The 13,402-nt window shown below is 42.6% G+C and overlaps 1 protein-coding gene across 4 annotated transcripts in view; it reads left to right on the top strand.

Annotated features, from left to right (window-relative positions):
- Positions 1 to 13,402, top strand: part of FCHSD2 (FCH and double SH3 domains 2) — a 142,012-nt gene that overhangs the window by 43,305 nt on the left and 85,305 nt on the right. For all 4 annotated transcript variants that reach the window (XM_075334728.1, XM_075334726.1, XM_075334727.1 and 1 more), the window contains exon 3: positions 791 to 836. In XM_075334728.1, the coding sequence (XP_075190843.1) occupies positions 791 to 836 (46 nt within the window). The remainder of the gene's footprint in view (positions 1 to 790; positions 837 to 13,402) is intronic.

Here is a 13,402-nt window from a genome sequence, read left to right as displayed (position 1 = left end):
AATGCAGCTGCATTTTTTCACTTTTTCGTTACTTTTAATGGTGAAAAAAGCAGCAGAAATACTGAAATAAGTGACATTCTGCTTCTTCTAAAAATGCAGCAGTTTTTCTTTTCAGGCAGGATAAAAAAAAAAGCAAATGTGTGCAGGAGATTTCTGGAATGTCATCGCTTTTGCTGGACTGTAAAAAAAAAAAAAAAAATTAAAAAAATTATATATATTTGCTTTTTAATTTGCATAGAACTCTAAAGACATGAAAAAACACCAATATGTGAGCAAAGCCTTAAAATAGTGAAAAAAAACAAACTTCTGGCCTCTACACTGCTGCAGCTTTCTGTTCCTCTGCTGATCATCTTACATTGAGGCCCCGTGGTCACGTTTTAGGGTCTCGGGTCATTCACTATTCAGACCTTAGCACCATTGGATCTACAGGGAAACAACTGAATCCACTGTATGGCGGTATTTACTTGCACAGTTTGACAGTACAATGTATTATTATTGTAACGTATGGTAGCGACATTATTTAGGCAATTGTGTTGAAGTTTTGTTAAAACCAATGTTTGGCGCCATTATGTGTCACTTTATCCACCTGATGAAGATATTGTGTATATCGAAACGCGTTGTGGCTGATAGAAAACAATAAATTCTAAAAAATTAATCTAATACTGTCGCCTCCTTAGCGCTCCATCAGACCGTGCTTCCATTCTTTACTATATGTTACACTCGGCACATTTCTACCGTTATCCAGTGTAGTCGGTTCTGCACTCACCGATATCGTCTTGTCTCTTTTCAGGACGTTTAGTCAGAAGAAAGCTGCGGTGGAGAGAGAATATGCACAGGTAAGAAGAACCGCCGAGACTTATCTCACCGCCAACAATAAACGGCAACTCCACCGCTACAACTACGTCATTACACGCTATAGTGATCAGTGAGAGATTCTAATACCGATCAATGCTAAATACAACAGTTATTATTATACTGCCCCTATATACAAGAATATAACTACTATAATACTGCTCCTATGTACAAGAATATAACTACTATAATACTGCTCCTATGTACAAGAATATAACTACTATAATACTGCCCCTATGTACAAGAATATAACTACTATAATACTGCCCCTATGTACAAGAATATAACTACTATAATACTGCTCCTATGTACAAGAGTATAACTACTATAATACTACCCTCTATGTACAAGAATATAACTACTATAATACTGCCCCTATGTACAAGAATATAACTACTATAATACTGCTCCTATATACAAGAATATAACTACTATAATACTGCCCCTATGTACAAGAATATAACTACTATAATACTGCTCCTATGTACAAGAGTATAACTACTATAATACTACCCTCTATGTACAAGAATATAACTACTATAATACTGCCCCTATGTACAAGAATTTAACTACTATAATACTGCTCCTATGTACAAGAATATAACTACTATAATACTGCTCCTATGTACAAGCATATATCTACTATAATACTGCCCTCTATGTACAAAAATATATACTATAATACTGCCCCTATGTACAGGAATATAACTACTATAATACAGCCTCCTATATACAGGAATATAACTGCTATAATACTGCCACTTATTTACAAGAATATAACTACTATAATACTGCTCCTATGTATAAGAATATAACTACTATAATACTGCCCCTATATACAAGAATATAACTACTATAATACTGCCCTTATGTACAAGAATATAACTACTATAATACTGCCTCCTATGTACAAGAATATAACTACTATAATACTGCCTCCTATGTATAAGAATATAACTACTATAATACTGCCTCCTATGTACAGGAATATAACTGCTATAATACTGCCTGATATACCCTGCCATCCTCCACCATCATGCCCTCATCTGTATTGGGAATGGATGTCCGTCCTGTCTGGTTTTTGGTTTTGTCTCGGTGCCACCTCTTAGCGGCAGCTGTCTGTGTGTAGCTGTGGCGCATTCATTGGCGCGGGCTGGCGTTCTTCAGCTGGTGCACGAGCCCTTAATAAAGGGGAGCGTTGTTGACCTACACAGCGGGGGAAGCTGCTTCCTGCATCCTGCAATGAATACCTATGAGCGAGCTGAGATTCCGCCTTTGTTCGGGAGCAGAGCAGCGATTGTGCCCCGGCTCCATGAGAAAGCGGCGGCGTTACGTGCCAGGGAGTCCGTGCCGGTGTCACCTGCCGGTCTGGGGTTTGCTGAGTGATGCATTATATCTATGTGGTTGCACCCCCATATTTCACATGGAAGGGTCATTTTTCTGGTTTGCATTCTTGGGTAGGATGGATTGATACTTTGTAACACTGGTATAAAAGTGCAGAAATGTGTTACTGTTGAATGAGCTGCGCAGATTGATTTGCAGGAGCGCCGGCCGCGCTCCACAGCCGGATCCGGCATCTCTCTGCTCGGTTCTAGTGACGGCGTCTCGCCGGGGATTTTTTCTCTTTCTGGTGTGAATGTAGCAGTTTGTTTCCCTTCACTAAAAGTGTTATTTTCAGCCGCTGTCAGACGCGAGACATATGCGGAATATCAAGCGCGAGGAAGGCGGTGTCTGTGCAGGCGCCAGACAGAAGGTGCGAAGACGTCTCCGCAAACAGGAAACCTCTCTGATAACGGCTCAGGGTAGAGAAGGAGCGACGCCAGCAGATTTATTTATTTTAAAAATAAAAAAAGGATATAAATGTGTAATAATTAAATAAGTCTATACATATTTAATAGAATTTCTGTTTCCCCGGGTCACAGCGGCTTTGTCATGGTTGCAGCGCAGATCATCGCTGAGTCCCATTTGCGCGCAGCCCACTTTAGTACAGGTGATTTAAAGAAAAATGATAGATAAGATTTTTCTCCACTTATGAGCCACTTCTACATTCAACTCCTGAACTCATTATTCGCTCTGAAAAACTGTTAAAATCAGTTTCACTCTAAACTTCGCAAGCTGAGAAGTCAAATTAGAGCTGCCTATAGAAGTCTATGGAGCGGGATAGGTAAGAGCAGGTGACGGGTTGTGCTGCGTTTTTTTTTCCTAGTAAGCAACACTGCTCTGTACTGGTATATAATGTCCTCCATGCTGCTGCTTTCTAGTAAGTGTTATATCTCACCCCATAGATGGATTCACAGCTACAATGCTCAGTACTTTTGTATAATGTCCTCCATGCTGCTGCTTTCTAGTAAGTGTTATATCTCACCCCATAGATGGATTCACACCTACATTGCACACTATTTCTATATAATGTCCTCCATGTTGCTGCTTTTTAGTAAGTGTTGTATCTCACCCCGTAAATGGATTCACAGCTACTGCTCAGTACTGGTATATATTGCCCTCCATGCTGCTGTTTTCTAGTAAGTGTTTCTTCGCACTATGGAGCTGGAATCACAGCTACACTGCTCAGTACTTCTGTATCATGCCCTCCATGCTGCTGATTTCTATTAAGTGGCTTATCTCACGTCTTAGATGGATTCACAGTTACACTGATAAATACTGTTGTATAATGTCCTCCATGCATTTGCTTTTGAACAAATGCTGCAAAGTGACAGATCGGGAATCCCTCATGTCTGACCCCATAGATGAATTCACAAGTACAATGCTCAGTATTACTGTATAATCTCTTGCATGTCAATACTTTGTGTTGAGCTTTGTATCTCATCCCAGAGCTGGAATCACAGCTGCGCTGCTCAATCCTTCTGTATAATGAACTCCATGCTGCTGCTTCATCTCCTGTCAGTGCTGGATTTGCAGCTACACCGCTCAGTACTGCTGTATAATGTCCTCCATGCTGCTGCTTCATCTCCTGTCAGTGCTGGATTTGCAGCTACACCGCTCAGTACTGCTGTATAATGTCCTCCATGCTGCTGCTTCATCTCCTGTCGGTGCTGGATTTGCAGCTACACTGCTCAGTACTGCTGTATAATGTCCTCCATGCTGCTGCTTCATCTCCTGTCAGTGCTGGATTTGCAGCTACACCACTCAGTACTGCTGTATAATGTCCTCCATGCTGCTGCTTCATCTCCTGTCAGTGCTGGATTTGCAGCTACACCGCTCAGTACTGCTGTATAATGTCCTCCATGCTGCTGCTTCATCTCCTGTCAGTGCTGGATTTGCAGCTACACTGCTCAGTACTGCTGTATAATGTCCTCCATGCTGCTGCTTCATCTCTTGTCAGTGCTGGATTTGCAGCTACATTGCACAGTACTGCTGTATAATGTCCTCCATGCTGCTGCTTCATCTGTCAGTGCTGGATTTGCAGCCACACTGCTCAGTACTGCTGTATAATGTTATCCATGCTGCTGCTTCATCTCCTGTCAGTGCTGGATTTGCAGCTACACCGCTCAGTACTGCTGTATAATGTCCTCCATGCTGCTGCTTCATCTCCTGTCAGTGCTGGATTTGCAGCTACACTGCTCAGTACTGCTGTATAATGTCCTCCATGCTGCTGCTTCATCTCTTGTCAGTGCTGGATTTGCAGCTACATTGCACAGTACTGCTGTATAATGTCCTCCATGCTGCTGCTGCTGCGTATTTTGAACTAGTGCGAGATGGGGGGCCGGATTCCCTCACTTCTGTATATGGGAAACATCATAGCAGTTAATCACAACCCACTAGCTCAGAGACAACTGAAAATTAGAGAGCGAGTCTGCAGAGGGTAAAACTGGTGACACCATAACCTCCTGTTATTGCGGACCGCACGTTCCTGTGACGCCCCCCCCATCCGGCCCCCGATTACTCACTGTCATCACCTATAATTCCCGGCTCAGAGGATGTAAATATTTAATGGAGGCAGGAATGCAGTTTCTGGTTGGATGCGTCACACTTGGCGTCTGTTAGGAAACTTCTTCCGTTATTTTCTCCATAGTGTTATATTTAGGGTGATCTCCCCGTATACAGGACTGTCACTTATTCTACACACAGCGTTGTCCTCTGCAGACCCCCCATGCACGTGGGGGAGGGGATGATCCTGTGATCGAGGCTTGGGGAAAAACAATGGAATATATGAAGGTGGAAACTTAAAGGGCTCTTCCATTTTTAGCTAAATCTCTCTTCACATGACTCTCCTTCTAACACTGTGTTATTAATCTTCAGAGGTCACAGACCGAAATGATAAAATCCTGACTGCCGCCAGCCACCACTAGAGGGAGCTCTCTGCAGACATTATCCTAAATACCACAGTATAGAGAGGGCTCCCTCTAGTGGTGGCTGGCGCAGACAGAATTTTATCATTTTACGCTATCCGTGCAGGAATTTGGAGTTTTTTTATCAGCAAAACTGCTGTTATAGGGGGACGTGGTGTGGCTGGAGCTGTTATAGGGGGACGTGGTGTGGCTGGAGCTGTTATAGGGGGACGTGGTGTGGCTGGAGCTGTTATAGAGGGACGTGGTGTGGCTGGAGCTGTTATAGGGGGACGTGGTGTGGCTGGAGCTGTTATAGGGGGACGCGGTGTGGCTGGAGCTGTTATAGGGGGACGCGGTGTGGCTGGAGCTGTTATAGGGGGACGTGGTATGGCTGGAGCTGTTATAGGGGGACGCGGTGTGGCTGGAGCTGTTATAGGGGGACGTGGTATGGCTGGAGCTGTTATAGGGGGACGCGGTGTGGCTGGAGCTGTTATAGGGGGACGCGGTGTGGCTGGTGCTGTTATAGGGGGACGCGCTGTGGCCGGTGCTGTTATAGGGGGACGCGCTGTGGCCGGTGCTGTTATAGGGGGACGCGGTGTGGCTGGAGCTGTTATAGGGGGACGCGGTGTGGCTGGAGCTGTTATAGGGGGACGCGGTGTGGCTGGAGCTGTTATAGGGGGACGCGGTGTGGCTGGAGCTGTTATAGGGGGACGCGGTGTGGCTGGTGCTGTTATAGGGGGATGTGGTACGTCTGGAGCTGATTTAGGGGGACGCGCTGTGGCCGGTGCTGTGATAGGGGGACGCGGTGTGGCTGGAGCTGTTATAGGTGGACGCGGTGTGGCTGGAGCGGTTATAGGTGGACGCAGTGGGTGTGGCCGGAGCTGTTATAGGGGGACGCAGTGGGTGTGGCCGGAGCTGTTATAGGGGGACGCGGTGTTATTTAGTGATAATTTTGATGATCTTTACAAAGGGGCATCACTCACAGGATCCTCGGGGGCTTGTCTTTAGTTTGATCTGCATAATTACGTTGTGAGCCACGCCCCCTTGGAGCATAAAAATTGGCAATAAATAAGAAGGCTCATATATCCGGTAGATTAAAAAAATAAAAGCCAAGTATTCCGATCACCATCAGTCATGATCTGATGCTGACAGTATACCCTCATTTTAAGAATGACCTGTCTCTCTCGTTTTTTGCTTTTATTTTATTCTTGCTGCTCCCCTGAGTTTGCCATTTATTTTTTTTTGTTTTTTTTTTTGTTTTCTATGCGGTTCCAAAGGTTTGGGCCATTTTATTAAGTGATGGTTTTTATGGTCTTTACAAAGAGGAGCAACTTACAGGATCCTCGGGGGCGTGTCTTTAGGGTGATTCACATAATTACCCTGCGAGCCACACCCCCTTAGTAAAGTAAAGATTAGCACTAAATAAGAAGGCTAAAAAAATGCAAAAAGCAAAAACTTGTCATTTCGGACTTTGGGCGAAAAATCCTCTTTAAATGTTAAAGGGTAGGACACTATTTAGGTTGTAACCTTTCGGTGGGGGTCAGGAGAGGACACTGAAGCCACAAATCGCACAGATTTAGTCTTTTTCTTATTTCTGTGCTCGCTTTGGACGCTGTTTTCTCCAGCGCTGGAATGTTTCATCTCAGCCAAAGGCAACAGCTCGGCGGAGCCAGAATCTGCTCCTATTATTGGAAGTGACACTCGGGATCTGCTGGGTCATTCTTGGCTCTGCCGCCTCAAGTCCTGGGTGGAGTGGATGGATGAGAAATGCCATTTAAAGGGCCAGCACTCCCCGTTATTATATGTAACCTACGCATGCATCTTCTTAAAGGGAAATGACCTGATATTACTGTAATGCAAGAATTTCTCAAGATCTGCCTCCCATTTGGTAACTCTTCTGTCAATATCTGAGTATGAATGAGAATAATAAGAATTATCTGTGGACCTTTCCCTTTAAATACAAAAATATGGGGTTACTGTCTCTTTAAGAGAAAGAAGCCATCCTATGAGCTACATAAATGGGATACTTGCTACATAGCAAACTTTATACCCTTGGTAAATTGGTGCTAAAAACCCTTTAAAAAGGTCCAAAATTTTTCGTAAAGGGACAGTAACCCCTAAAATCTAAATTCTCTATTTGCTATTCTGTAATTTATTATCAGCTAACTTTTAATAGTTTAAGGGGAGTGTTAGGGTTAATAGTTGATGGAAGAAAAAGGCCCTGTCAACCCTTATAGAGCATATATTGTTACCCCTTATTTGGCATATATTCTTACCCCTTATAGGGCATATATTGTTACCCCTTAGAGGGCATGCATTGTTACCCCTTATAGGGCATATATTTTACCCCTTATAGGGCATATATTTTACCCCTTATAGGGTATATATTTTACTGCTTATAGGGCATATATTTTACCGCTTATAGGGCATATATTTTACCGCTTATAGGGCATATATTTTACTCCTTATAGGGCATATATTTTACCCCTTTTGGCATGCATTGTTACCCCTTATAGGGCATATATTTTACTCCTTATAGGGCATATATTGTTACCCCTTATAGGGCATGCATTGTTACCCGTTATAGGGTATATATTTTACCGCTTATAGGGCATATATTTTACCGCTTATAGGGCATATATTTTACTCCTTATAGGGCATATATTGTTACCCCTTATTTGGCATGCATTGTTACCCCTTATTGGGCATACATTGTTACCCCTTATAGGGCATGCATTGTTGCCCCTTATAGGGCATATATTTTACCCCTTAGGGCATGCATTGTTACCCTCAAGGGGGAGGAGCTTGTTGTTTGTTACATTGTAGCAGCGCGGTCATATTCTGTATCAGTTTTTCCAGTAGTTGAATGTATAACTGGGAGCTACTGGGAATCGTCAGGTTCACGTGTCATTGAACTGGTAATAAATGATATAATAATGTACACTGTTTGCCCGGCCTATGTTTGTGTAAAGGTGTGTAATCCAGGGACGGATAAAAAGATCTGCAGAGTTATCGAGTAACAACTGCTGAAAGGTTTATCACTTCTAAGAATTATTTTAACTCTTTGGGAGAAAGGATTATTTTTGTACCGTCTCTTTAAGTCACTTATTTTCAGCATTGCCAGAAATCATGTTTCTGCACTGTGTATAGAGTATGTGACTGTGCATCTGCCTAAATGCAATGCAGCAGAACCCAGGACACAGGAGGGGATGATACCGTGAATCGCTGGCAGCGGCTCTGAAAAACCAAATCTGACCTCTACTGGGGATGTGCCGCCCCCCTGACTCCATGTAATGGTCCTGTCTTTAGTGAAATGACCCCGTTGGAAGGTGTATGTCCATTTAAATAGTAAATTTCTTACTGTTCCCATGCATTTGGAATGGAAAGAAACAACATTAGAGACTTGAAAATCTGCTACTGTTTTGTGTTTACAGCTCCCATGCAGACCTATGTGTGTCCATGGTAACAGACTACAAACAAATCCTGTGTAGTCCGGTCCTGCTCCTTCTATTGCCTGTAGCTGTGTCTCTTCCAGTTATCTCAGAACTACAACCTCCTGCATGTTCTAACTGATTGCAGTTCGAAGGTCATGCTGGAAGTTGTAGTGCATCCCTTTTGCATCTGGAAGGTCATGCTGAAAGTAGTAGTGCGTCCCTTTTGCATCTCTGTGGTTGTGCTGGAAGTTGTAGTACATCCCTTTTGCATCTCTGAGGTCATGCTGGAAGTTGTAGTGCATCTCTTTTCCATTTGGAAGGTCATGCTGGAAGTTGTTGTGCATCCATTTTGCATCTCTGTGGTCATGCTGGAAGTTGTAGTGCGTCTCTTTTGCCATCTGTAAGGTCATGCTGGAAGTTGTAGTGCGTCCCTTTTGCCATCTGTAAGGTCATGCTGGAAGTTGTAGTGCGTCCCTTTTGCCATCTGTAAGGTCATGCTGGAAGTTGTAGTGCGTCCCTTTTGCATCTGTAAGGTCATGCTGGAAGTTGTAGTGCATCTCTTTTGCATCTCTGAGGTTGTGCTGGAAGTTGCATCCTTTTGCATCTGTAAGGTCATGCTGGAAGTTGTAGTGCGTCCCTTTTGCATCTCTGAGGTTGTGCTGGAAGTTGTAGTGCATCTCTTTTCCATCTGCAAGGTCGTGCTGGAAGTTGTAGTGCATCTCTTTTCCATCTGCAAGGTCGTGCTGGAAGTTGTAGTGCATCTCTTTTCCATCTGCAAGGTCGTGCTGGAAGTTGTACTGCGTCCCTTTTGCATCTCTGAGGTTGTGCTGGAAGTTATAGTGCGTCCCTTTTGCCTCTCTCATGCTGGAAGTTGTGCGTCCCTTTTCCATCTCTGAGGTTGTGCTGGAAGTTGTAGTGTGTCCCTTTTGCATCTGTAAGGTGATGCTGGAAGTTGTAGTGCGGCCTTTTTTCTGCATGGGAATCTTCCTCTTCCTGCCCTGAAGGTGGCAGAGGAGACCTTCCGGCTCCGGGCAGAGATGAGCGGCGCCCCACACTGCTGATCTCCACACTTGTGACTTTGTATGAATCTGGATACATTTCTATCCATTGACCCCTGGCAGTGATACACTGACTCCGCGGGTCTGCACTGTATCCTGTGGATGTGTATAGCGCCCCCCTCTGGGCGTCACTGACCGCTCCTCGCTTTACGTCACTCCTATGTATTAGTCACGGTGACACAAAAGCTCCATTTTTTCCTGCAGATATTTGGATGACAGAAGCTCGGAGATGGTAAATAATGGCTGGTGGGCGCGTAACGCCCCGGCCCACAGAGCGCGGCTTGTCTCCTGGCACACTCAGGGCCTTGTGCTGAGCGAGTGGCTGCATCCTGCCTCCACCCAGCCAAAATCCAGGAGTGTGCCGGGACACAGCAGCCAGTGCACCGCCGCCGAGCCCGGCCTCCCCACAGGAATGTCTCCATAGGATGAAGCCTGGAGGGCAGCGGCTCCTCTCCAGCCCTGGGCAGTGAAGGGCGCCATTCATAACCGCTGGCATGAGGTCAGCCCAGCAAACACATGCGATTCTGCCAGCAAGTACCTGACTGTATCACCGCTATACACTGCCTGGACCCGTCATATTACCAGAGCAGGGCGTTATCCGGAGAGGGATGTAGCAAAGCCTATTATAGCAGTTACCAGTATTATAGCAGTTAGATTCTTGTACATAGGGGCAGTATTATAATAGTTATATTCTTGTACATAGGGGCAGTATTATAGTAGTTATATTCTTGTACATAGAAGCAGTATTATAGTAGTTATATTCTTGTACATAGGGGGCAGTATTATAGTAGTTATATTCTTGTACATAGGGGCAGTATTATAGTAGTTATATTCTTGTACATAGGGGGCAGTATTATAGTGGTTATATTCTTGTACATAGGGGGCAGTATTATAGTAGTTATATTCTTGTACATAGGGTCAGTATTATAGTAGATATATTCTTGTATATAGGGGGCAGTATTATAGTAGTTATATTCTTGTACATAGGGGCAGTATTATAGTAGTTATATTCTTGTACATAGGGGCAGTATTATAGTAGTTATATTCTTGTACATAGGGGGCAGTATTATAGTAGTTATATTCTTGTACATAGGGTCAGTATTATAGTAGATATATTCTTGTATATAGGGGCAGTATTATAGTAGTTATATTCTTGTACATAGGGGCAGTATTATAGTAGTTATATTCTTGTACATAGGGGGCAGTATTATAGTAGTTATATTCTTGTACATAGGGGCAGTATTATAGAAGTTATATTCTTGTACATAGGGGCAGTATTATAGTAGTTATATTCTTGTATATAGGAGCAGTATTATAGTAGTTATATTCTTGTATATAGGAGCAGTATTATAGTAGTTATATTCTTGTATATAGGGGCAGTATTATAGTAGTTATATTCTTGTACATAGGGGGCAGTATTATAGTAGTTATATTCTTGTACATAGGGTCAGTATTATAGTAGATATATTCTTGTATATAGGGGCAGTATTATAGTAGTTATATTCTTGTACATAGGGGCAGTATTATAGTAGTTATATTCTTGTACATAGGGGGCAGTATTATAGTAGTTATATTCTTGTACATAGGGGCAGTATTATAGTAGTTATATTCTTGTACATAGGGGCAGTATTATAGTAGTTATATTCTTGTACATAGGGGGCAGTATTATAGTACTATAGTTATATTCTTGTACATAGGGGCAGTAGTATAGTAGTTATATTCTTGTACATAGGGGACAGTATTATAGCAGTTATATTCTTGTACATAGGGGCAGTATTATAGTAGTTATATTCTTGTACATAGGGGACAGTATTATAGCAGTTATATTCTTGTACATAGTGGCGGTATTATAGTAATGTTCTGGTGTGGGTGTTGGGAGCTCCTGCGATCTTCTGCCTGGATGTAATTATTCTGGAGTTGCCAGGAACTGACTTCGTTACTGGAATCTGGATGTTACAAGCAGCGTTGGGTTTCTGCTCAGTGGAATCTTATTCCCATGCAGTGGGATTTGGCGGCCGCTCCGCCCTCGTGTGACGGATTTTCTGCTCATCTCTGTGACGTCGATAACAGAACAGCATGAGAACGGTGCTCGGATGCCAGGAGACGTTGTGCAATCTCGGGCCGCCCGCACTATTAATAGACGTCCTCGCGGTGCTGAGCTCAGCAGGCTGAGAATGTGCAGGTCCGGTGCGGGGAAAGCTGGGTGAGGACCAGTGCACCTTTAAAAATCATCCAAATCCCCAATTCTGTGCATTGATTATGGAGCGGGGAATCACTATTAACATTGACATTCATAAGGGCAAGGAAAGCTGGGTCACAATCTGGATTACCATCATTAGGAATGTCACCCAGCTTTCCTGGGTCCCTGAACAGCAAATTTCCCATAAATGACTATTGAATATATCTATCCTACCATGGCCTGTACGGTGGCCCAGGACACGAGTTTGTGCTCCCACATCTGTGTCGTCCTAACATAAATATTTCTACACTTCATTTTTTTTTTCTTTTAAACCAAAAACTATCCCCAGCAGTGATAACCTCATCCGAAATAAAACAGTTGTAGAAGAAATGAGAAAAAATATAAAGTAACTTTTTTTTGGAACAATATTAAAATTTGAGCAAAGTATATAAATGTATCAATTTTGAAGACGATAAAGGGATACAATTCCAAAAGGCAACTATACAAATATATACAAAGTATTGACAATGTTCGGTCATATAAAATTACATAGCTTACTTTAATTTCTATTTTATTTTTTATTTTTACCGAAGAGTTACAAATGTTTGAGATAGAGATAGATATATAGATATATAGTTTGAGATAGAGATATATATATGTATAATATATATATATATATATATATATATATATATATATATATATATATATATGTATATATGTATAATATATATATATATATATATATATATATATATATATAATCTCTACCTCTAATACACATACACACACACACACACACACACACATATACTGGTATAATATTATAATATATATATTATAATATTATACCAGTATGTGTGTGTGTATATATAATATAGTGCCTACAAGTAGTCTTCAACCCCCTGCAGATTTAGCAGGTTTGATAAGATGCAAATAAGTTAGAGCCTGCAAACTTCAAACAAGAGCAGGATTTATTAACAGATGCATAAATCTTACAAACCAACAAGTTATGTTGCTCAGTTAAATTTTAATACATTTTCAACATAAAAGTGTGGTTCAATTATTATTCAACCCCTAGGTTTAATATTTTGTGAAATACCCCTTGTTTGCAATTACAGCTAATAATCGTCTGTTATAAGACCTGATCAGGCCGGCACAGGTCTCTGGAGTTATCTTGGCCCACTCCTCCATGCAGATCTTCTCCAAGTTATCTAGGTTCTTTGGGTGTCTCATGTGGACTTTAATCTTGAGCTCCTTCCACAAGTTTTCAATTGGGTTAAGGTCAGGAGACTGACTAGGCCACTGCAACACCTTGATTTTTTCCCTCTTGAACCAGGCCTTGGTTATCTTGGCTGTGTGCTTTGGGTCGTTGTCTTGTTGGAAGATGAAATGACGACCCATCTTAAGATCCTTGATGGAGGAGCGGAGGTTCTTGGCCAAAATCTCCAGGTAGGCCGTGCTATCCATCTTCCCATGGATGCGGACCAGATGGCCAGGCCCCTTGGCTGAGAAACAGCCCCACAGCATGATGCTGCCACCACCATGCTTGACTGTAGGGATGGTATTCTTGGGGTCGTATGCAGTGCCATC

This window comes from Anomaloglossus baeobatrachus, chromosome 2 (genome assembly GCF_048569485.1).
Source record: "Anomaloglossus baeobatrachus isolate aAnoBae1 chromosome 2, aAnoBae1.hap1, whole genome shotgun sequence".
In the NCBI taxonomy this organism is placed as follows: Eukaryota; Metazoa; Chordata; class Amphibia; order Anura; family Aromobatidae; genus Anomaloglossus; species Anomaloglossus baeobatrachus.
Note: the sequence above shows the minus strand (reverse complement) of the source record. Positions and strands in the feature narration are given on the sequence as shown.